The sequence below is a fragment of the Zootoca vivipara genome, chromosome 5, assembly GCF_963506605.1.
Source record: "Zootoca vivipara chromosome 5, rZooViv1.1, whole genome shotgun sequence".
In the NCBI taxonomy this organism is placed as follows: Eukaryota; Metazoa; Chordata; class Lepidosauria; order Squamata; family Lacertidae; genus Zootoca; species Zootoca vivipara.
Genome location: NC_083280.1, coordinates 34,139,965 through 34,164,929, shown reverse-complemented (window position 1 = coordinate 34,164,929; position 24,965 = coordinate 34,139,965). Strand labels below are relative to the sequence as shown.

General features: G+C 43.2%; 1 protein-coding gene across 1 annotated transcript in view; it reads right to left on the bottom strand.

The window, feature by feature from the left end:
• The window catches only part of PER2 (period circadian regulator 2), a 34,705-nt gene extending 15,815 nt beyond the window's left edge, over positions 1-18,890 (bottom strand). The window contains exons 1-8 of the mRNA XM_035133535.2: positions 18,635-18,890; positions 5,868-6,293; positions 4,444-4,607; positions 3,749-3,870; positions 2,583-2,784; positions 1,148-1,199; positions 212-348; positions 35-113 (exon numbers count right to left, since the gene is read on the bottom strand). Coding sequence (XP_034989426.2) covers positions 35-113; positions 212-348; positions 1,148-1,199; positions 2,583-2,784; positions 3,749-3,870; positions 4,444-4,607; positions 5,868-6,091 — 980 coding nt within the window. The 5' untranslated portion in view covers positions 6,092-6,293; positions 18,635-18,890. The remainder of the gene's footprint in view (positions 1-34; positions 114-211; positions 349-1,147; positions 1,200-2,582; positions 2,785-3,748; positions 3,871-4,443; positions 4,608-5,867; positions 6,294-18,634) is intronic.
• Between the last annotated feature and the right edge of the window lie 6,075 nt (positions 18,891-24,965).

Here is a 24,965-nt window from a genome sequence, read left to right as displayed (position 1 = left end):
CACAGCCATGCATATCATAGTTTTAGTAATTCACCTTTCATCTACATCTTGGAACAAACAACTTGGGGTGTGTGTAGTTGTAAATATCCTTTTATTAGAAGGAATTCTGGGTGCTGAAAGGAAAAAATAAGGACAAGGTTTGTAGAACTAGAGCATTTATATGAACAAGATGCTTTATTTCAAGCACACACAAAAATTGCTGTATTATTACCTTCATAACCAGAGTGGACCTTTTCTGCAAGCAACACACAACAAAGCTGATCATCTTCATCCTGTACTTTGATAAGGTATGGAGTCATACGAAATGGGTGGTAGCAGATCTCACCAGTATGCTCCTCTTTCCCTGCACTAAAAATTAAAAGAAACAACAGTTGAGTTCTTATAGTTTACATAGCCCCCAAGCAGAATAAGGTATTTGGTAGCTGAATCTAAGCGATGGGTTTCGGACTAAAGGGCTGCATGCTACTTCCATGCACATAGGGAGACTCTTAAACCCTCCTTCTTACTAAAGCATCCTCTGAAAAATCACCAGTGAAAAACAGAGACTCTCCAAGGTGACACTCTAGGAAGTGCAAGGAACATGGAATGTTTTCCATGACCATGTATGTGCAAGGGCCATTAGGCCTTATTATGTGAGAAGCAATACGTACAGTAGTGGCCAGTGAGGCAGTGAATCATAGAATCATAGAGTTGGAAGAGACCACAAGGGCCATCCAGTCCAACCCCCTGCCGAGCAGGAAACACCATCAAAGCATTCTTGAAGGTGGGACTATGTTGCTGTTCTCCTGGTTTCCCAACACAGGAGTCACTAATGCTTACCGAGAGGGGGAGGGGGAGGGGTAAGTCATGGGGAGAGAGACGTGGTGGAGTCAACCCCCCTCTTCACTCTCTTGGTAAGCAACCCACTGTGTTGGGAAGCTGGGAGAGCAACAGAGCCCACCTGTACCACCTCACTTGCCACTACTGAATATGCAACAGTCTAGAAACTGCTTTTTGTGGTGACTTCTTAAACTGTAAGGTCTATTCAGCTTATCGTGAGGATTCTGGAATTCATCTTCGTAAGTCGGCTAAGCCACTACCAATGAACATAAATAGATTGAAGCAAAACATCTGTTAGTCCCCAGGCTGACTTTAAAATTTGCCTCACCTGATGCGGCAAAAAAAAGACTTTTCCTCCATGCACTCCTGGGTGGTAGACTCTATAAAAATATAAAAGTATGAAAATGACTTTATAATCTACAGTAACAGAATGAAGTGTATACTCTGAAAGTCAGAAAGATGTCCTCTGCAATTACACAGCTGAAAACAATTCAAACACAGTAACTGGCAGAAAAAGGTGCCTTTATTCTTGTTATTTTAGTGCAGTTAAGAGAACTCTACATTGTGTTTGCACCAAACTAATTTATCTAATATCGGGTTGCGAACATGATCCGTGTGGGAGGCATGTCCGCAGCGCCATGTCTGCGTACGCACACTTCGGCATAAAGCGTGATTTAGTGTTTCTGCGCATGCGTGAGTGCCGAAACCCGGAAGTAACCCATTCCGGTACGTCTGGGTTCGCCGTGGTACGCAACCCAAAAACGCACAACCTGAAGCATCTGTAACCTGAGGTATGACTACTAGATGTAATTGTTAAAATAGGTTTTCAAAGCTATAAGAGAAAATCCGTATTTTAAAAATTGGAAGCTCCTCCCTGTTCAAAGTTGCTGTCTCTCACTATCTCTCAGGGCATCAGAAGACTGGGAAGTAACGACATGAAGGTTGTTGTTCTATTCTGAACAATACAGTTTTAAAAGCTGGACAGAGTATATTCACACCAACTGTATGATGTTCCAGTGAAGGGACTGGAATAATATCAAAAGTAAAGTTTTGTTTTGCCAAAGAACTGAATGGAAGTATGCACAAAACCAACAAAAATTCTTCCGGGACCTTAAAAACTAATATACAGTGGTACCTCTACTTACGAATAACTCTACTTACGAATGTTTCTACTTACGAATGGAGCTCCATCCGCCATCTTGGATGCAGTTTAGATAGGATTTTTTTCTACTTACGAATTTTTAGATAGGGTTGCTTCGACTTACGAATTTTTTCTCCCAATGCATTCCTATGGAATTCGACTTACAATTTTTTTTCGACTTACAAATGTGCGTTCGGAACGCCTTAAATTCGTAAGTAGAGGTACCACTGTACTTACTGTAACAAAAGCTTTCCTCACCTAGAGTCCACCTTATCAGACAAATAACTCAATTAAGTAAGCTCAGCCCCATGAAAGCTTCTGCCACAATATTTTTTTCCCTTTTTTTTAAAGGTACCACAAGGCTTTTTTTGTTGATTTTGCAGCAACAGGCGTACACAGTCACCTCTCTGGAGCATGTAAGTACAGTGCTTAATCATCCTATTAGCCAGATGAAATGAGCAAAAAAGATCAGAATATAAAAGATTTGTATCTAATAGTTACAAATGACTGTGCCAATTAAAAAGAGCAAAAAGCTAAAGAAACAGCAATTAAGCAAAGACATATCCTAGTGGCTCAAATGCAGATGTGCCTCCCCACTGCTCAACAATTTAAACACACTTACCAACTCCATTGCAAATAGTCCAGGATGGCAATCGGTATGGAGTAGTAGAGCTGTAGAACACACTGACATCCTGAGGTGCCAGAAACTCCACAAATTTGGCATTTTTAAATACATCTTTCTTACAGCGGAGAATAAAGGCAGCCTGATCGGAGATGTACAGAATTTTCCCAGTAGCCAAAGAAACAGCTACAGCAAACATATCCTTAAAAACAAAACAAAAAACACCACACAATAAAGCACCCAATACATAGCAAGTCAAAATTAGTTTAGTCAGGGAAAATATTAAACAGAAGTTTTGTGAGTTACAAATATTCTAAAGCAATGAGACATGGTAGGTTTACATTTTTTCCCTTGTTAAGAGTATTAGTATTTACCTGCATATTTATCAATGATTTTGTAATAAAAATCTGGCAGTTGTAATCTAAAGCATATTTTCTTAGATGCCACACCAGAAGAGTAACTACATATAAGATTGTGTGGGGTACTCCAAGCAGTCATCAATACACACTATTCTTTGCCTCTTCCCCTTCTTGCAGATTGCCTTTGCACTTGTTTGCGGCAGACTTCCCATTTACTTAGAAAGAATAGGTCCCCATGGCTTACTCTTGACTTTTAACTATGGTTACACAATTATGAATGTTGGATCAATTTAGCCCCAAGTGTTTTTCTAATGCTACTGAATTTCCTCTGGAAGCACTCAAAAGGCTGCAAAATTAGTGCAATATGGAAATTCACAGAGATCCCCCATATATCACTGAAACTAGACAGAGAGCATTTTCTGTTCACTTTGGAAGGCAGTAGTTTTCTAGATTTTATTTTTCATTTCTTACAATGTTATTCTGCCTTTCCTCCCAAAAGCTGAAAGCAGCATGGGGATCTGAGTTCCTTACCCCAATGTAACCTCACACAAACTGTGTGTAGAAGACAGCCTGCCCTGGGGTCATCAGTGATATTTACAGGCAAGAGGGAATTTGAACCTACATTTCATAGACCAGGTTTAACACTTTAACCACCACACCACACTGCCTGTCATGTAACATGGTGATGCTGTTATTTGATTTAGAAATATAGAAGCTGTGATTATTAACAACCGTGAATTTCTGCAACTCCCAGTTCAGTCTTTTAAAAAATCATTTGTGCATGTGTTCATGGGCAAGGATACTCACTGCATTCTTCATGATGTATTCTGTGGTAATGTTTTCAACATCTTCCACAGTATAGGACAATACATCAAGGCCACAAGGATAGCTTTCATTAGTCATCAACAACTGGTAATATTCTTCATTGGCTACAGGAGAACCAAGTTTATATTTTGAATAACACTGTTTAAAATAAATCATATTCTGTAAAGAATACATGGTAGTGTAATTAGAACAGAAATGTAGCTCAGGAGTGAGCATTCTACCATCAAGGTTTCCAGTGGCTTAAACAAACATTCAGAAAAGACAACCCCTTCTCAGGTTGCTAAGCAGGTAGAGGGTAAAACCCTCCCCCACCTCGGGTTATGACACCACCTCTCAGGTGGCAGGTAAGGCAAGAGAGAGTGAATGTGTCTAAACATGCAAGTGGTATCTTGTTTTACAGCAGTTAATCTGAAATTTTTACTCTGCAATGCTTTCACACTGTTCATGTGCAATATGTGTTCATACTGAATAGACATCAAACAAGTCCCACCCTAGTGTTTTAGTTGAAGAAAGTAAAGACCAAGAAGAGGAAGATTATGACAAATAAAATGCTCCAGGAATCCAACCAGCATACTAAGAGACAGTTATTAATTCAGCATCTCTCTTGCTGCTTGCTACTGTAGTTCGACAATGAAGTTTAAATTTCACTGATTCAACAGAAGGTTTGATATAGTTACCTCTAACTTGCTTAATGCTTCCAAGCGCATACTTCAGAGTTGCCAGGATACTAGGTTTGCCTTTGATCCTTTTATCAGGAGGAAGATGCCTTTTTAATTCCTGCAATGTTTTTATTACTTCCTTCTGGGTTTTAGATTTAGATGATAGTTCGCTGCTAGACAACCTGAACAAAAACAATTCTGGTTTAAATGTAGTTTGTATTCTGCAAAGCCCAAGTTCTTAATGTTTATTAATTAAAAGAGCAAAATGATTAATTGCATGTAGACTGGGTATACATTGCTCTTAAGACAACTGAGATTTATAATTATTTCTTCCTTATATGGACTGTTTGTTCATATAAGGATCTAAAAAATGTGTGGTATGATCATTCTTAATTTACTGTTATTTAATATAAAAGAGATTACTTGAGAGCAGACCCAATGAAATTAATGGACAAGACTAATGTAGGTCTCTTTTATTTCAGTGGGTGAGATCTAAATGCAGCAGCTGCTAGTGCAACACAATTCTCGTAGTAGAAGCCTTATTCTTAACGTAGTAGGGATGCCCTCATGGGATTTCACAGGTCTGTCTGACATCCTGTGAGATCTCATGACAGCATCTCTGCTGGTCCCAGAGCCAGCACATCAAACAGGCCTTGCCTGAGAAGCAAGGTAGAGAGCTTAAAAGTTATTTTGGTGCCTTGTAACCCAAGAGGACAAGGGACCCAGGTGGCGCTGTGGTTAAACCACTGAGCCTAGGGCTTGCTGATCAGAAGGTCGGCGGTTCGAATCCCTGTGACGGGGTGAGCTCCCGTTGCTTGGTCCCAGCTCCTGCCAACCTAGCAGTTCGAAAGCACGTCAAAATGCAAGTAGATAAATAGGAACCGCTACAGCGGGAAGGTAAACGGCGTTTCCATGTGCTGTTCTGGTTCTCCAGAAGCGGCTTTGTCATGCTGGCCACATGACCTGGAAGCTATACGCCGGCTCCCTCGGCCAATAATGCGAGATGAGCGCGCAACCCCAGAGTCGGTCACGACTGGACCTAATGGTCAGGGGTCACTTTACCTTTACCTAACCCAAGAGGACACAGAGTGAAAAGAGCATTCAAACTCTCGCCTTGCTTTCTGTTCAGCATGCTGGCTCTGGTCCCTCCTCAGTTTGCGGCAGCCCAGCTCCAAGGGAAACATGATTTTGACTATAGGTGACTTTTGCGTATACACTTTACCCTTGGAACCGAAACCCCCTCATAAGATGTGAGCATATTACATCTCAAGTTAGGACTTAAAAACCACTAACACTCTCAGTATCTCCATATAAATGACTGATGAGTGAAGCATATCCAAGGCACCATATTGGATGATTCTGTAGTTACATTAGTGCATGTTACATATACATACATACACACACTCATTCATACAACCAGAACTACTGTGTAGCATCATTACCTTTTATAACAGTCTAAAGATTCCATAATCATAGTTGCCTCTTTCCCATTTTCTTCACCCTCATTGCTATGTGAATCATGCCCACTGGAGTAATTTTCACTTGCATCATTTGCACTGGATCCACCATTCATTTCAATATCTTCCTGAAGGGCATCCAAATTCTGTTCATTCTTCATCTGAATATCCATGTTTTCTGCATTTGCCATTTCCAAATATTCACTCATTTTGAGCAAAGAACTTCAGGGCCAATGACTGTTATAAAATATTTTCAAAGAGTTCAAATTGTTTTATATAGTTCAGAATCCAGCTCCTCAGTTATAGAACAGAATACCTGTACTTAGCACAAGCTGCTGTACAGTTCTGATATTTTTAAAGCCATTTTTGTTATCAGTATTCAGCATTTTCAAATTTTACATTTGAGTTCACCTAGGAGGAAGAAAAACAGTTGTTGAATAAGCATGCAAAGAACTACTGGTTGAATCTAGATGAAGTTAGTCACACTTTGATCCCATTGAAGTCAGCAGATCTTAAGTGTATCCAACATAGTTTGCATCTAACCCCATAAATATTAATTGTGAAAAAATGAGTTCATATTTTGGTTGTATTAACAAAATTAGTATATTGTTGAAAGTCATATGGTACATCACCACTTTTGATTTCCTGATTCACCATTTCTATATAAATGATGGAAGGATAGAGAAATTATCCAAAAGCCCTTTTAGAGTGTAGTAGAGTCTCATTTAGGAGACTTAATATAACCGTGGTGAACCAAAGGTTTATATACCCTAACTGGATTTTCTAGACATTTTACATCTTGCCCCCAAGCTTTCACAATCATACACCACTCTTCTTCCCAACCATCTAGAGATGCATGCAAGATAATTTGCTTTTGGTTGAAAGAGGAATTGCAATTTATGGGCATTGCTAAACTACATTACTACGGTACTGCTAGCCATACTTGGATACTTTCTATTGTGAAACTTACTATTCCTCTTACACCAAGAAACAGCCTTGAACCAAATAGCAGCTAGTAACAAGAGGGAATAAGCAAATAATTAGATATATGTATTTGCATAAATCTATATTGAGAGAAATGGTAAGTTACTGGGATCACATCATGAAAGACAACTGTCAAAGCTATCAACAAATCTACTGATAGCTCTTTAACATAACATAACGCCTGCAAGCTGGATTTCGAAAGGGCAGAGGAACCAGACACCAAATAGCAAACATGCGCTGGATTATGGAGAAAGCTAGAGAGTTCCAGAAAAACGTCTACTTCTGCTTCATTGACTATGCAAAAGCCTTTGACTGTGTCGACCACAACAAACTATGGCAAGTTCTTAAAGAAATGGGAGTGCCTGATCACCTCATCTGTCTCCTGAGAAATCTCTATGTGGGACAAGAAGCTACAGTTAGAACTGGATATGGAACAGCCGATTGGTTCAAAATTGGGAAAGGAGTATGACAAGGTTGTATATTGTCTCCCTGCTTATTTAACTTATATGCAGAATTCATCATGCGAAAGGCTGGACTAGATGAACCCCAAGCCGGAATTAAGATTGTCGGAAGAAATATCAACAACCTCAGATATGCAGATGACACAACCTTGATGGCAGAAAGTGAGGAGGAATTAAAGAACCTTTTAATGAGGGTGAAAGAGGAGAGCGCAAAATATGGTCTGAAGCTCAACATCAAAAAAACCAAGATCATGGCCACTGGTCCCATCACCTCCTGGCAAATAGAAGGGGAAGAAATGGAGGCAGTGAGAGATTTAACTTTCTTGGGCTCCTTGATCACTGCATATGGTGACAGCAGTCATGAAATTAAAAGACGCCTGCTTCTTGGGAGAAAAGCAATGACAAACCTAGACAGCATCTTAAAAAGCAGAGACATCACCTTGCCTACAAAGGTCCGTATAGTTAAAGCTATGGTTTTCCCAGTAGTGATGTATGGAAGTGAGAGCTGGACCATAAAGAAGGCTGATCGCCGAAGAATTGATGCTTTTGAATTATGGTGCTGGAGGAGACTCTTGAGAGTCCCATGGACTGCAAGAAGATCAAACCTATCCATTCTTAAGGAAATCAGCCCTGAGTGCTCACTGGAAGGACAGATCGTGAAGCTGAGGCTCCAATACTTTGGCCACCTCATGAGAAGAGAAGAATCCTTGGAAAAGACCTTGATGTTGGGAAAGATGGAGGGCACTAGGAGAAGGGGACGACAGAGGACGAGATGGTTGGCAGTGTTCTCGAAGCTACGAACATGAGTTTGACCAAACTGCGGGAGGCAGTGCAAGACAGGAGTGCCTGGCCTGCTATGGTCCATGGGGTCACGAAGAGTCGGACACGACTAAACGACTAAACAACAACAACGCCTGCTTTATCAGGCCAATGGCCCATCTAGTCTAGCAACCTGTTCTCTCAGTGTCCAACCAAGTCCCTGTGGAAAACCCACAAGCAGGACCAAAGCACAGGAGCACTTTCTGAACTTCTGCAGTTTCCAGCAACTGGAAGCATACTGCCTCCAACTGTGGAGGAAGAGAATAGCCAACATGGCTAATAGCCATTAATAGCCTTATTCTCCACGAGTCTGTATAATCCTCTTTTAAATCTATTGAAGTTGATGGCCATCACTGCCTTCAAGATGTTGCAAATACTCTCATAGATCACAACAGCACGGCTGGTTATTTCAAAGCAGTAAGAGAGGGCATTACTGCCTCAGTTGTGCTGGGATTTAAAGGAGTGAGGACAGGCAGCACAAGTGGTCAGTTCAGCACACCATATTTGTGGATTGGACCCCACAAACTTCAAATTGACATGGAATTGGCTGGCAGTCATTAAAGTACTAGTGTGTGTATACAAAACTCATTTAAATAAATTCAGAGGCTAGAAAATTGTGGTTCAGGCACAAATGTTCATACTGATGGGCTCTAACAAGAAGGCACCAAATTAAGACATGCTCAAGATCTCAAATTAGCAGAATAACTCTGCTACTGAAAGAATGCCAAAATATATGGCAATAATTATAATACAATAAAGTTTGTGCCACCAATGATCTCAGAGCAATATTTTTAAAGATTTCTGTACACAAGATGAACTCTGTATTGAAAAAGTATGTGCAACAGACAGTTCAGCTATGACACAAAATAAAAGCATTCTGCAAAATCAAAATGCTACTGCTGCTACCAAACTATAGCTTTGCACAACATCCCAGCTTATTCTTACACATGAGTAATAATAATAATAATAATAATTTATTATTTATACCCCGCCCATCTGGCCGGGTTCCCCCAGCCACTCTGGGCGGCTTCCAACAAAACAGAAATTCTAAAATACAGAAATCCATCAAACATTAAAATACAGAAATCCATCAAACATTAAAAGCTTCCCTAAACAGGGCTGCCTTGAGATGCCTTCTAAATGTCTGGTAGTTGTTGTTCTCTTTGACCTCTAGTGGGAGGGCATTCCACAGGGTGGGTGCCACTACCGAGAAGGCCCTCTGCCTGGTTCCCTGTAACTTGGCTTCTCGTAGTGAGGGAACCGCCAGAAGGCCCTCGGAGCTGGACCTCAATGTCCGGGCAGAACGATGGGGGTGGAGACGCTCCTTCAGGTATACCGGACCGAGGGCGTTTAGGGCTTTAAAGGTCAACACCAACACTTTGAATTGTGCTCGGAAACGTACTGGGAGCCAATGTAGGTCTTTCAGGACCGGTGTTATGTGGTCTCGGCGGCCGCTCCCAGTCACCAGTCTAGCGGCCGCATTCTGGATTAGTTGTAGTTTCCGGGTACTAATATGCTCCTGTGTACCGGAGGCATAGCACACCAAAGTTATAGTACTAGTAGTTAAACCAGAGGTCTAACTTCCAGTAATGACATTTCTATTCATTGAATAGTACATTTCTTGGCCTCTCCATGTGAACCAGACCATTATCTCAGAGTGGTTCTAGATACCCTTCATTAAGCTATTTAGCCACCTAGAATTACATATATAATCGAGTATAAGCCTACTTTTTCAGCACCAAAAACGTGCTGAAAAAGCCGCCCTCGGCTTATATTCGAGTGAGGTGGGCGGCGAAGGAAAAAGGCACAGGACCAGGGGTTCAGATAAGTGCTGAACTGCGACTCTCCAGACCCCCGTCCTATGCCTGCTCTGTGTGAGGCGGCGGGGAGGAAGAAGCGGCGAGGAAGGGATCCTTCCTCGCCGCTTCTCCCCCCACCGTGCTGCCGACAGCTGGGAAAGGCATAGGATGGTATTTATTTTTATTTTTGAAATTTACCAGTAGCTGCTGCATTTCTCACCCTCGGCTTATACTCAAGTTAATAAATTTTCCCAGTTTTTTTGAGGTGAAATTAGGTGCCTCAGCTTATATTCAGGTCGGCTTATACTCGAGTAATAACTTTTGCCAATCAGACACACATTACTTGTGACCAGTGGCGGAGCTTCATGCTCTGGCACAGGGGGTGGTGGTGGAGAGCAGGCAGGGGTGGGGCTGGCGTGTGTCCTGGGAGCGGGGCACACAACCTGCAGAGGCAGGGCGCCCAGCTCGGGGGGGGGGGGAGGAGGAGATGCAATGGCACCCCACCGGGATCGCACTGCCGGGAGCAGTATGCTCCCCCCGCCAGTGCTTGTGACACATCCTACTTACTAATTTAGGAGATGTGTATTTGCAGCCTAACCCAGCAATCTCAAAAACAAAACAAAAAAGAAATTGTTAAAAGGACCAGTGAGTGAAACAGGAAGCCAATCAAATATGCATAAAGTTAGTGTTCAGGAACCATACAACCCCTTGAACTAAACACAAACTACAAAAATAATCCATGCTTTTCAGGCATTAAATACAAAGGCATATACAAGAAAGTGTACTACAGTTCCAAATATATCTTTTGCCCACACATCTAATTATAATTTTGAGACATTTATTTCCACTATGTCTCTACTACCATCACAATCCATTCTTTTTTTAAAAAAAGCAGCCAACATCTCCTAATGTGCCTAATTGACCCACATAGTCATAGTAGGAGAGCTAATAATAATGCCAATGTATTTCACATCTGGCCATGGGCATAGCCAAGGGGGGCAGAAGGGACAGCTGCCCCCCTCAATAACCCATCAAAATCAATACAAATCCAAGGTTCTGCCCTCCTAACAAAAGCCTGCCCCCCAACAAAAATCTTGGCTACGCCAATGTGCCCCTTTGTTTTCAGACAGTACAGTACAGTACATGGATTGATGAGTCTAAAAAGACCATGATGAGTCTAAAAAGACCAGGACACAAATTTTCATGGCCCTCTAGTGGCTATGGTGCCTCATTTACCAGAAGTAATGTATTTACCGGTAATGTTAACTCTGGAAGTGTATGCTTTATTCTAACCAAACTAAGCCTCCTAATGTATATTGTACTCTAACTAAGGACTTCTCACCCATACCACTCTGAGACCGTTACCTGGCTGACTGCATCAAGTTTGCTATGAGTGTTTTTGAATCTTGGTAAAGGCAAGGCCACTTATAATATAATCCATGATAAAAGTAAAAATGATTTATGCAACTAAGTTTGCAACCCTATGCACACTTGTTTGGGAGTAAGTCATGCTGATTGTAATGGTACTTACTTCACAGTAAACATGCAAAATATTGTACTGCAAGACAACAGTCTTGTGCACTTTTACAAGGGAGTAAGTCCCACTGAAACTGGGGGCGTTACTTGTTTACCAGCACATCTGAGGATGATGAGCTGAACTCCATAAACAAAACAACTAGAAACTGAAGGAAGCCAGAACTTAAACTGCCTTATATCAATTATTTGGCATCTGATGCAAGCAGACTGCTTACATATGTAGATCATCTTTTAGGAAAGCATTATTTTCTCTTGTGCATCAAGAAGCTCCACAGTGGAAACCACACAAGCTAAACTGAGTAAGACATTCAAACTTATATTAATATAACAGTGGTCATTCTGGACAGAAATGGTTGAGGCATACACTTTGTGAGGTCAGCAAAATTTGCACGATTCTGTCATTTTGGAATAAGAAAAGTAACAATTGTTTTTGCAATAAACACATTCTTGACACACTTTAGCTTCAAATACAGTATTTAAAATTACATTTTAAAGAAGTTTCATTGCCTTGTTAACAGCCCAGGAGATTAATGCAGAACAGAGATAGTGCTGTATTCCCCCCCCCCCCCAGGATCAAATTTCAGAGTGCAAGAATAGTTGAAGAGCTTCTTTAAAAGGCTCTCAGATACCTTTTCCATACTGGTCAAGGGAGTAATTCTATACACAAGAAAGTGGCGTAAAGCAAACCAGCATAAATTAGGCGAGTATAAAGTGCACCAGATCTAAACCCATTCAGCAACAAGTCTACTGCTGGCTGAGGTAGCCTAACTCTGACACAAGCTTGAGTTACACCATTGCTTTTGCCAGCTTACACCAGGTTGTCAGGTCATGAACGACCCTGCGCCTTTCCCCCACCGCCGCCAAGCCAGTGCCAGAGCCGAAGTGCGGCGCTGCGGCTTTTCACTGTCTGCCTCCCCCTTGGCTCGGGGAAGGCAAACGACGAAAAGCCCCCGGCCGCAGCGCCGCACTTCGGCTCCGGGGGACGCTGTGTCGGTCAGGGTGGGGGGGGGAAGTGGACTCCGCTTTCCCCCCACCCCGACCACCACAGTGCAGATCTGATCTGAGAAGGTCTCCGAAGCGCCGTCTCATGCCGCCGGTACGCAGCGAGGCGATGGGGGGGGGGGGAGAAGCGCTTAGCGCTTCTCTCCCCCGCCGCCTCCCGCCTGTCTTCCCCGGCTGTGCGCAGCGGTGCTGTGGCTCTGGGGGACAGAGCCGAATCGCGGCGGGCGCTGCTTGCCCCCACCTGTCTTCCCGGAGCCAAGGGGAAGACAGGCAGGGGCAGCCGCCGCACCGCCGCATTTCGGCTCCGTCCCCCCTGGCAAAGGAAGATCAGCTGTCAGCTTCCCGCGCTGAGAGCTGATCTTCCTTTGTCACTTTCTATGGCCGCGCTTCGTAAGACGAAGCGGCGGTCATAGAAAATTTTGTTGTCTTACAAATGCCTCGCGCAACGCAAAACTCTTTCGTCTAGCGAGTTTTTCGTTGTGTGAGGCACCACTGTATTTGTTTCAGTTACTGGGACAGGGACAGGGATTTAAATATGGAGGATTCATATTAGAAATTAATGCATCAACATTTGTTTTTTAGGAAGAACAGTGATCATGGAACATTCAGGCATGGCTAACATTTTAACATGCCACTTGTAGGAACTGTCCAAGCACCTCTCTCCTGAAAATCCAAATCTCCTACTCAGGTTTGCAACATCAAGCATTTAATGCAAGTTAATATTCTAATACCGTTTCCTGCTTAATCAAGAAAAACTAAACTTTTCTAAACTTCAAATGGCTCCACCATTTTTATTTGTACAGTGGTACCTCGGGTTACAAATGCTTCAGGTTAACTCCGCTAACCCAGTAATAGTACCTCAGGTTTAGAACTTTGCTTCAGGATGAGAACAGAAATCGTGCTCTGGCGGCGTGCCATTAGCTAAAGTGGTGCTTCAGGTTAAGAACAGTTTCAGGTTAAGAACGGACCTCCGGAACGAATTAAGTTCTTAACCAGAGGTACCACTGTATTCTTCAAGAGAAATAAAGTGGAGAAGTAACGGATATGTTAAATTGTGCCCAGTTATACCTAAGAGGATTGGAGAAGATCGGTCTACATCCCAATTCCAAAGAAGGGCAGTGCCAAAGAATGCTCCAACTACCGCACAATTGCGCTCATTTCACACGCTAGCAAGGTTATGCTTAAAATTCTACAAGGCAGGCTTAGGCAGTATGTGGACCGAGAACTCCCAGAAGTGCAAGCTGGATTTCGAAAGGGCAGAGGAACCAGAGACCAAATAGCAAACATGTGCTGGATTATGGAGAAAGCTAGAGAGTTCCAGAAAAACATCTACTTCTGCTTCATTGACTATGCAAAAGCCTTTGACTGTGTCGACCACAGCAAACTATGGCAAGTTCTTAAAGAAATGGGAGTGCCTGATCACCTCATCTGTCTCCTGAGAAATCTCTATGTGGGACAAGAAGCTACAGTTAGAACTGGATATGGAACAACTGATTGGTTCAAAATTGGGAAAGGAGTACGACAAGGTTGTATATTGTCTCCCTGCTTATTTAACTTATATGCAGAATTCATCATGCGAAAGGCTGGACTAGATGAATCCCAAACCGGAATTAAGATTGCCGGAAGAAATATCAACAACCTCAGATATGCAGATGACACAACCTTGATGGCAGAAAGCGAGGAGGAATTAAAGAACCTTTTAATGAGGGTGAAAGAGGAGAGTGCAAAATATGGTCTGAAGCTCAACATCAAAAAAACCAAGATCATGGCCACTGGTCCCATCACCTCCTGGCAAATAGAAGGGGAAGAAATGGAGGCAGTGAGAGATTTTACTTTCTTGGGCTCCTTGATCACTGCAGATGGTGACAGCAGTCACGAAATTAAAAGACGCCTGCTTCTTGGGAGGAAAGCAATGACAAACCTAGACAGCATCTTAAAAAGCAGAGACATCACCTTGCCTACAAAGGTCCGTATAGTTAAACCTATGGTTTTCCCAGTAGTGATGTATGGAAGTGAGAGCTGGACCATCAAGAAGGCTGATCGCCGAAGAATTGATGCTTTTGAATTATGGTGCTGGAGGAGACTCTTGAGAGTCCCATGGACTGCAAGAAGATCAAACCTATCAATTCTTAAGGAAATCAGCCCTGAGTGCTCCCTGGAAGGACAGATCGTGAAGCTGAGGCTCCAATACTTTGGCCACCTCATGAGAAGAGAAGACTCCCTGGAAAAGACCCTGATGTTGGGAAAGATTGAGGGCACTAGGAGAAGGGGACGACAGAGGACAAGATGGTTGGACAGTGTTCTCGAGGCTACGAACATGAGTTTGACCAAACTGTGGGAGGCAGTGCAGGACAGGAGTGCCTGGCGTGCTATGGTCCATGGGGTCACGAAGAGTCGGACACGACTAAACGACTAAACAACAACAACAAAATACCTAAGAACAAAGGTTGCATCCCTACCAGGTACAGTAGTACCTCCAGTTACGAACTTAATTCGTTTGGGAGGTCCGTTTGTAATCTGAAACCGTTCTTAACATGAGGCATGTTTCCACTAATGGTGCCTCCCACTGCTGCTGTGCCGCCGGCACACGACTTCCGCTCGCATCCCGGGGCAAAGTTCGCAACCGGGAGCATCTACTTCCAGGTTAGCGGAGCTACCGTAGTAACCCAAAGCATTTGTAAGAAGTATGGTACATAACATGAGGTTCCACTGTACTGTTCATCACAACCATCATTAACTGACAGTGCAAAGCTGTGCACATTTGCTCAGAAATAGGTCATATTGAGTTCAAAAGAGCTTTCTTCCAAGTAAGTGGGTATGGCAGCTTTTGCCAACCTGGACCCCTCCAGATGTTTTGTACTGCAACTCATGCACAACTTTACTAGCTGGGGAACCAGGTCAGCAAATGCTGGTATACAGAACCGCACTCACAGTTTGCCAATGGTCTTCAACAGCAGACACATCTTTCCATCTCATAACCATCTCCAGACGCTCACTACAGATACTACGGTATAAGAATTAATTGGCTTGTTGCTATGTTACTTAGTAACTAGGCCTTTTTGGCAATGAAAACCAGTCTGTCATAGGTATGTGCCATGAGTTTACATAATAGCTTAAGGACAAAACATTTTCACTGACTCAGCTATGAGCAAGCTACATTTGTTACTAAAATCATCTTTGCGCATAAAGAGGTCTATGACCAATCCTCTACCTGTCCTTTCCATCATATGCTTCTGTATGTTCAACATATGTTTAAATGAAAAGCTGTCAAGAAACACCAATACTGTAACATTTGTTTTCAAAAGAGAACCATTCTTACAAATGAAGTACCGTAAGGGTTTTCATAAAAGGAAGCTGAAAGGTTAAATTAAAGATGTTATTTGACCTGCCCCTAATTTGACACTTAGATTTCAGTGTAAAGCAGGATCTCCAAACTAAGGCCCAGGGGCCGGATCCGGCCCAATCGCCTTCTCAATCCGGCCAGCAGACGGTCTGGGAATCAGCATGTTTTTACCTGAGTAGAATATGTCCTTTTATTTAAAATGCATCTCTGGGTTATTTGTGGGGCATAGGAATTTGTTTATATATTTTTTCAAAATATAGTCCGGCCCCCCACAAGGTCTGAGGGACAGTGGACCGGCCCCCTGCTGAAAAAGTTTGCTGACCCCTGGTGTAAAGTCTTGTCGAAGTGACGAAACAAGAGGGCTCCACAAATTCTGACAAAACTGAGAAAGCAAGTGTTAGCCCCGTATGAAAATCCAACTCTGGTCAGAACAGCTTCAATTCCATCCTCAGAAAAAATAAAACAAGTGCAGGGCCAAGTACAGATATTCTCAAGTATTCTGCCACCTTGCTATGGGCCACTAGAATGGACCTCGTGGACCACAGCCTGAAAACCTCTATTGCAGAGCATGACATGATTGCCTCTTTTTTATTCAGGATATATGAATCCCGAAGTACAGTATAGGGGACAGGGAAAAAATAAGAGCACTGGGAGAAAGGAACAGAAGGATTGCCAACAAAAATGGATAAGATGTCATACAAGTTTACTGAAGTTGCTGAAAATATCACCTTTTAGTCTTTAACAGAATAAGTTTTGTTCAGCCCAAATGCCCATCATTTGCTCCCCATTTTGTACTAGAGCTGACCACCATCTTAAAGGTTTCCAGTTCCACATTTGTCTTTCTATTACTAAAGAGCTTTCAAAATTCCACTCCTGTGTTTCATAAAAAGCAGCAATGTTCTTCCTTGTAATTCCAGGCCACAAGTACATAAATGACTGTGTCAGAGGCACAAAAACAGTATGCATGCTTAAAGGAACACAGCAGAAACTTGAAATAACACTTCTGATAAGAATGTCTCACCTAGATTCAACTACTAATCTCAACTCCACTTATAAGCTGCTATAAATGATGTATCAATTAGAGCTCCAATTCTATGCATATCTACTTGGGGGAAAGGCTTATCAACAAAGTGAAAGTTACTTCTGTATAGGATTAGCCTACAGTAAAAGTTCTTAAACGTATTTTACATCACTGGGAAAGGCTGCAGCAGGTGTTTCCCTTGCAAATAACATTCTGAAATCCCAAACCAATGAGAATTACTCAATGCAGTATTTCTTGAAGTACTATACTGCTGCACATCTAGTATCAGGATGTTTTAATATTTTAAAGATGAGAGTGACATGAAAGTTTACTATCCAAACTAGTTTTAAAAAGCAAAATTATAAAGTCTTTTAGAAAGCAAAATATAATTTGCCATTCTCTTTCTCAACAATGCCCATACACTATCTATGAATATAACAGGTGTACTACTCTGAATTTACCAGAGGAGTACTAAAAGACGAAATACTGTATCACTTTTGTAATCTACAAAACTATTAAAAATCCAGACTAATTTAACCACTATCTAAAATGATAGCCATTCAGCATCAGCAAGCATTTGTAGAATCAATCATGAACCTAGGGACTTGTTGCTAAAGACACAACTACTATCAGTTACATCACATCATTCTGCAATGAATTTGGGGAGCGGGGGTGGGGGGGCGTCGTACAAAATTAACAAGGCATGCAGCCAGCCAACGGGGAGAGTTTACAGCACCTAGAATTAAAAACACATATTGGCTTACTGAAAGCGCAAGTGAAGCGTTTAGTGTAAACAATTATTCTATCCTACCACCTAACGCTAGGCTCAAAGGATTAGAGAAAGCCACCCTGGCAACCCCTGCGCAGCTTACCTGACAGCTCGCCTCTTCCCTCCTCCCGCCCCCAACAACGTACAAAGCGTGTAGTACTGCCTTCAACGGAGGCTATGCAGAGTTTGGCCACAACTGACACACGGAAAGCAGCCCAGTGACCCAGCAGTGGCCTAAGGCGATCCGGCAGTGTCAGTCACTTACAACCCCCTATAGGAACCAACTCCGAGGGGCCTTCGCACTCTCCACCCATAAAAATTTGACGGGACCGCCCCCTCCCCAACTTGATGGGTATAGCCATTCAAACATTGTTCGCGCACCACGTCACGTGATCGATTATGCGGGGCGGGGCTCACCCCTCCCCAATATTTTATTCAAGTTGGCACCTGAGGGGCTCGCTCCGGTGCGTGCGTTTCAGGAGCAGTGCAGCCTTATTATTTAGTAGCACACTTACACAACCCAGGGACGCGCGAGGCCACTTCTTAAAAACTTCCGCCGCTGCACCCCGATCCCCACGTGTCCTTCGACCGCCGCCACACACCCACCCACACGCCTTCACCGAAGGTCGCAAAAGCACCGCAGCTACATTATCTGCTACTTCAGACCGCCGCATTTAATGCCCAAGCACCTCGTTTCCTTGAATCCCATTTAAAAAGAGAAAAGAAAGACAACCTCCACCATCACCACACAACGAAACGCCTCAGAATAAGAGGAAACGTGGGAACCTCCTCCGCCTCCAGGTTCCTATTAGTTAAGTCCCTCCATCCCACCGATAGATAGGCAAGAGACACCCTCCCCGCCCCTGAAACCAAACCAACCCAAGCATTTTCTCCCGCGCACAAAAGCAGCCTTGGCTCCACCGGCGCTGCCCCCCGCCCCCTTCCCTCCCGCAGGAAGGGGGTGTGACGGGCGGGAAAAGGCCAGACCCCCCAAACACCACCAGCATCGCTTGCTTACCCTGACCGAGGCTCCCGCAGCCCCCGCTCCAGCCCCGGCGGTGGTGACGGGCGCGAGGAGCGGCTGACCCGGCTGGCGGCAGCCGCCGGTTATACAACGAGTGACGCTGCCTGCCTCGAAGGGGCTCCACGGGGGCGTAAACGGGGCGAGGAGGGAGAGGAACGGGAGCGGTCGGCAGTCCTTCCTTCGCCCACCCCCTCCGCTCTGCTGCTTCCCTCGTTTCTCCCCTCAACAGCTCACTCGGCGCCGCCTCCTTCCCCGGGAAGCTGCCCCCGCCTCCGCTTCCCCCTCACAGCCCGGCAAACTCCGGGCTTCATACTGTCAGAAACGTGACCGTGTCTGAGGGGGCCCGCTCGGGCGGGCGAGGATTGGCTGACGCGAAGCCACATCTGCATAGCGGGTGGGCCGCGCCGCCGCTCGGGGAGCCTCCATTGGCCGCGGCGGACGCCACTCGAGTTGCATAAGCCTCACGTGTGACTCCATGTTTCCTCGACAAGTGGGCTAGTAGAAGCGGCGGCGGATGGAGCGACGTTGTTTCTCGGTGCAGCGGCTGCTCGCCTTCTTCTGCTCGCTTCAATCTTCGCCCAAGGAAGGGCCGGCTTCCCGGAGGAGCCCGGGGAAGGGGACGGCCGGCCGGCGTCCTGAATTGCCGGCGCCCTTGGCTTAGGAGGACGTTTCTCGCGCGTGTCTGGAGGGTTAGCGGGGTGGGAAGGCTTCTGCAGGGCCAGCCCCGTTGTTGGGCCCGCAGGAGAAGCTACCCCAAGGAGGCAGCAAATCTGGGGTGTCATGAAAGGGCAGCTTGGGCTGGACCTGAGTGTCTGCCTTCTTTCTGTGCGAGGAAAACAGGGCAGATGGTGTTCCTTTGATAAGCAGTGGGGTGGCCCCGATTTAAATAGCCCCCATGACGCCACTGCTTTAAACATTAAAAAGCACCGTAGCGTGGTATGTTATTATTATATATTAATTTATACCCCTTATGTTCTTTCTGCCTTTTAGATTAGCTGATGCCTTCACACACTTTTACATCAATTAAATGAGCTGCTTTTGATGTTAACAATTTCAATAAGGAAATCCTCCAGGAGCAAGTGCTCTCCACCTCTGTGCAAAGGGCCAGATCGAGGGTAAAGCAAACTTAATTAAGGCAGAGGAGGGATGATGACGTAAAACTAGTAATTACAAATGTAGTTATTGCATCACACAAGTTGCTAACCCTGCAGAGCCATTCATTATTTCTGGCGTCAAGTACATTGGTTTGGTAATGAAGTTGCACCTAACTGGTTTTAAAGAATGGGCTCAGATGAGCCTGTTACCTTTCACGTCATCTGTCTTACAATTTTTTCAACATCAGGATGTAGAAAAGATTATAGTATGTTGGTTTCTACATGTATTTTGTTGTGCCTCAGAGTATTTCAAAGCGTGTTGGGGATTGCACAGTAACAATACCAGAGTTAGTGGACAGACATCCTTGAAAGACTATTGCCCATCATCACCAGGCTTCCTAAAATCCAGTTCCTGTGGAGTAACAGTGAAGCCCAACTAGCCATATCAGTGCCCCAACACCCCATGTAAATGCTACCCAGTGTGTCTCTAGTCATACAGACTTTTCCGCAGATAAGTTTGGACATCCCAATACGTACAATGTTTGAAAAATCTGCTTTTAAAGCAACCAATGGAGTGATTTGAAGCAAAGTCACAGTTCATACCCTCTATAGCAGTAAGTTGCTGGTGCTCTTTAACCAAAACAAGGTTGATAAGGCAGCTTTCAGTGATCAATAATAAAACAGGTTTCTGGTCCCACAGGAGGATGCTCCTATGTAAACAACACAGAGATAAAATTCCTTAGTCAACGACAGTATCCATGAAATCCAATTACAAAAGAGAGAATAGGTAGAGGATACCAGGAATGGACAGCCCAAATCTGCCTTGCCCACTTGACACATCACCAATGCCACATTTCCTTTTTTATATATAAAAAATGCAGAAGATACCCGATTACATTATTTCATATTATGAAATATATTCAGGGTTCCTGAACAGCAAATTTTAAAGTAACCCAGATATTTGTGGAATTGGTGCTTGTTGTTTGTTTTTAAAACCTGCCTGCCTTCTGTTTCTTTCACATTTTTTGTCTCCAGCTGTGGAATTGATTCTCCATTGATTCTCAGGAGGTCAGAAAAATTGCCTGACCTCTTTACACATACTTTCTGTGCCTTTTAAAAGAGGTAAAATGTTTACTCTGATATCAGCAATATAACACTTCGTTGAAGGCAATATATCTATTGCTATGTACTGATAATACTTTTATCCTGTCTCATTTAGTGGTGATTTTTGATGTTCATTGCCCAAGAACATTTAAAGAAATAATTATGCATTGGCTTTGTCTTGCACATCACACCTGTGACTACATGGCTGTGTGCTGATGTTTAGCTATGCTGGAGAAATCAGACAGGTGCAATGCCCATTTGCACTACTGTTGTTTCCTTGCCATGTAGGATCCCTTCCGTTTTTCAAAAAGAAGTTCTGTGCTCCTGATTTCTCTCTTAAAAGCTGCGACAACACCAGCAGATGCAGGTAAAGTGTAACATTCCAAAGAAAATACCACAATATAGTTCTAGCAATTGTTATTGCCAACATTTATGTCAAGGAATTGCTAGGAATGTCATTAAAAAGTGTTGGCACCAAAATTTTGTCCAAAGTAAAATTTAAAGCTAATGCAGGTGATTCATAGCAAACGTTATGAAGAAATATGCAGGAAGTCAGACGAATTTCAGTAAGGATAGGAAAAGATCTTAAAGGGATTTCATACATCCAGTAACTTTCCAAATCCTAAATGAGGTACATTTGGTTAAAAGCATTTATGTATTTCATTTTCCATGGGCGTGGGTACACATGCACTTGTATCATAAAAGTCCGTCTTTCTGACATACAAGCACTGCACAACTTACCTTAATCTTACTGCTTCACTGTCACCACCCTTCTAGGTTAATTCCACACTTGTTCAGAGAAGAGCATTTTGAACACTTAAGAGGATGAAAACTGTAAGGCTCCTCTTCCAAATCCCATTAGTTTACACTGACATTTCCTCTTAGTTCTAGGTCAGATTTTGTAGTGGAATGAGCCTGTCATTTGTGATGAAAGAGTTAGCACTTACTGGGCTATGTACTGTAAGTAGGGTGGTCCTCCTGTGTTTCTAAATGTCTTGTAGGAACTGAATCAGAGGTTAGCAAAGGAAAAATCACTCTGTCTAGCAGAGTGCTGTGTTCAGCAGAAAATTTTACTAAATTTAACTAAATGTCTTTCATATTCTTGCCAAGATTTTGAAATACAGACGTGGTAGATGGTGATGATGCTGATGATTATACCCCACCCATCCGGCTGGGTTTCCCCAACCACTCTGGGTGGCTCACAGCATATATCAGAACATACTAACACATCAAACATTTAAAACTTCCCTAAACAGGGCTGCCTTCAGATGTCTTCTAAAATTCAGATAATTGTTTATTTCCTTGACATCTGAAGGGAAGGTGTTTCACAGGGAGGGTGCTTCTACCAAGAAGGCCCTCTGCCTGGTTCTTTGTAACCTTGCTTCTCACAATGAGGGAACCAGCAGAAGATGCCTGAAGGAGAACCTCAGTGTTAGGGTTGAACAATGGGGGAGGAGATGCTCCTTCAGGTATGCTGGGTCAAGGCTGTTTAGGGTTTTAAAGGTCAGCACCAACACTTTGAATTGTGCTCAGAAATACACTGGGAACCAATGAAGATCCTTTAGGTCCTCTTCGCCGTCGCTATCGCCACTTGGTAGGCTCGACATTGAGCTCTTAACCCGTGTTCAGTCCAATTCAGAATGAGTTTTCCTCCACCGGTGCTCTAGCCGTCTCAGCGATTGTTTCATCACCCTCAGCTCTGGGGAAAACCATGGGGCCGTCTAGACTCCATGCAATTGGAGAGGGCATTTTGGAGCCAGATAACCCTGGTTAGCTCTGCATTCCAGAGGGCCACCAGGGAATCAACTGAAAGGCCATCAACATGGGATAAAACACCCCCTACCACTCTCTGGAAACCATTTGGATCCATTAAGTGGCGGGGGCAGATCATCCGAATCAGTCTCACCTACCTGCAGAGGGGAAGGATTGCGGAGAAGTCCAGTAGTAATAGGAAGTGATCCAACCATGGCACTTCTTTTGTTTTACTTTTACTTAGTTTCAGATCAACCACATCCATAGAGATGAACACCAGGTCTAAGGCATGTCTGTGGCTATGAGTTGGGCCAAACTTATTCAGGGACAGCCCCATGGAGGCCACACTTTCTTTCCACAATGTCCAGAGTGACCCTTTGTAAGGTTGTGTTGGCATGGATGTTAAAATCCCCTAGGACAACCAAGCTAGGTGTCTCCAAAAGGACATCCTCCATGACCTGAAGCAACTTGGGCAGGGAATCCTTGTTGCAGTGAGGAGGTTGGTACACCAGTAGGAATCCTGTACTGCCTCTATTGCCCAACTTCCAGAACATGCACTCAGGAAGCTGGGTCTTCCCAATAGGGTGCCTGGTGCTGGCTAATTACTTCCTAAAGAATTTGTCAACTTCTTTGGCTTCATGGTGGCATCTGTTTGTATGTCTCCACATATACTAGCACCAAAAAGCTTGTTATCTTGACTAGGACACCAAAAGCCATACATTGCTGTGTAAATTTCCACTTGTCCTCTTTTTGGAGTAGCTCCTTCCAAAGACACCTCTGAAATTGCATCCCATGAGATATGAGTTGCCACTTGAAAACTGGTATGCACATAAACACACCTAGTGAATGGGTGAAAGTAGTGGGCCTTTTGGATCCCGGCCCCAGTGTTTATGCAGTATAGCCCCCCCCCCTTTATATGCAATAAATAAATCTCTGAATTTATCAAAGTCACATAAAAATGCAATTATAGTAATCACCTTCTTAAAAGAAAAATTTATTGGTGCAAACATCCATATTACAAATGAGTACAGTAGCCTCGAAAAATACACCACCACTTCAAAATTCCACTATTCACAAAAGTATAATGCTATCAGATTCTGTAAATAGTGCACATCAAAAGAAGTCAAGATATTTACATGCAGAATTTCATTACTTAGATGTGCATTTTTGCTGACCTTCTTGAACAAAATTGCTGGACTCTTGACAGCTTTTCCCAGTGACTATATTAAGACATGGTGGCTGGAATGTATTGTAGAGGCATGTAAATCACAACAGTTTGTTCTGCATAATAAAATGTGCAGAATGAGAGGTGCTACCTAGCGCGATATTTGTTTCAGAAACACATTAGCACCAAACAGATGTTAAGTACAGTGGTTATATCTCTCCCATTGAGATCAATGAGATTTGAATGCAGTGACACTGACTTTTGAGTAAACCTACTTAAGACTGTGCTCTTGAATGGGCTCTTTGTGACCAGTGTTGGTCATTAAACCTGGAGTATATGTACCAGTTTAGTGCATAGAGGGGAGACCAATACTGTTTGGAGTAATTGGAAAGAAAGGATGGGGAATAGAATGAAAACTATTTTTCTTTGCAATTACAATTTCATCTTCTTTGATAATGAAAATTTCATATTCATTATCAAGTGCTAATGCGATCCAAATGCTCTGTTGAGCTACCAAAGGATGCGTCAGTAAAAAAGGAAGATGGATGATTGACAAAAGACCAGTCCCTCTGTCATTCTCTGTGCATATTAAACTCCTGCTAAATTCAACATATTCTTTGTTATCCTGAACCTGGTATGCAAAATAAATTTCACTTGAGTAAAAAAACACACACACACACCAAACTTTATCCAGATAAAGAGGAAGACACAGAAACTCTAAAGCGATGACTTGATTCGAAGCTCCAGAAAGTGTACTTTCAAAACAAGTGCTTAACATGTAACATCTGGGCATTTTTACTCAAAAGTAAATATATTTACTTGGTTCACATGAGCCAAGGCGAGCAACAGCTGGGGGAAAAGGTTTGAGGAAATAATGTATTGTACTGAATGGGTACTCTGTGTTTCAGACATTTCGCTTTTCCCCATTATGTATGAAATGGATTGTGGTTGCAAGCAATGCATATTTTGTTAGGTGAGCACTTGTGGGGGGTGAGGAATCTAAAAAAATAATACCCTATTGCAGTATATTTCTCATGGTTGATAATATATTCTCAGGGCAGTCTTTTGAGATTTCCAGATCCCATGAACTGGTTTTGCTAGAGATTATCTACTGCTGGTGTTGGGGCCAGCCCAACACATTTTGCTGCCTGAGGCAAAGCACAAGATACACCCCCTCTTTTATCTCCCAAAGCCAACTAAATTGGTGGCT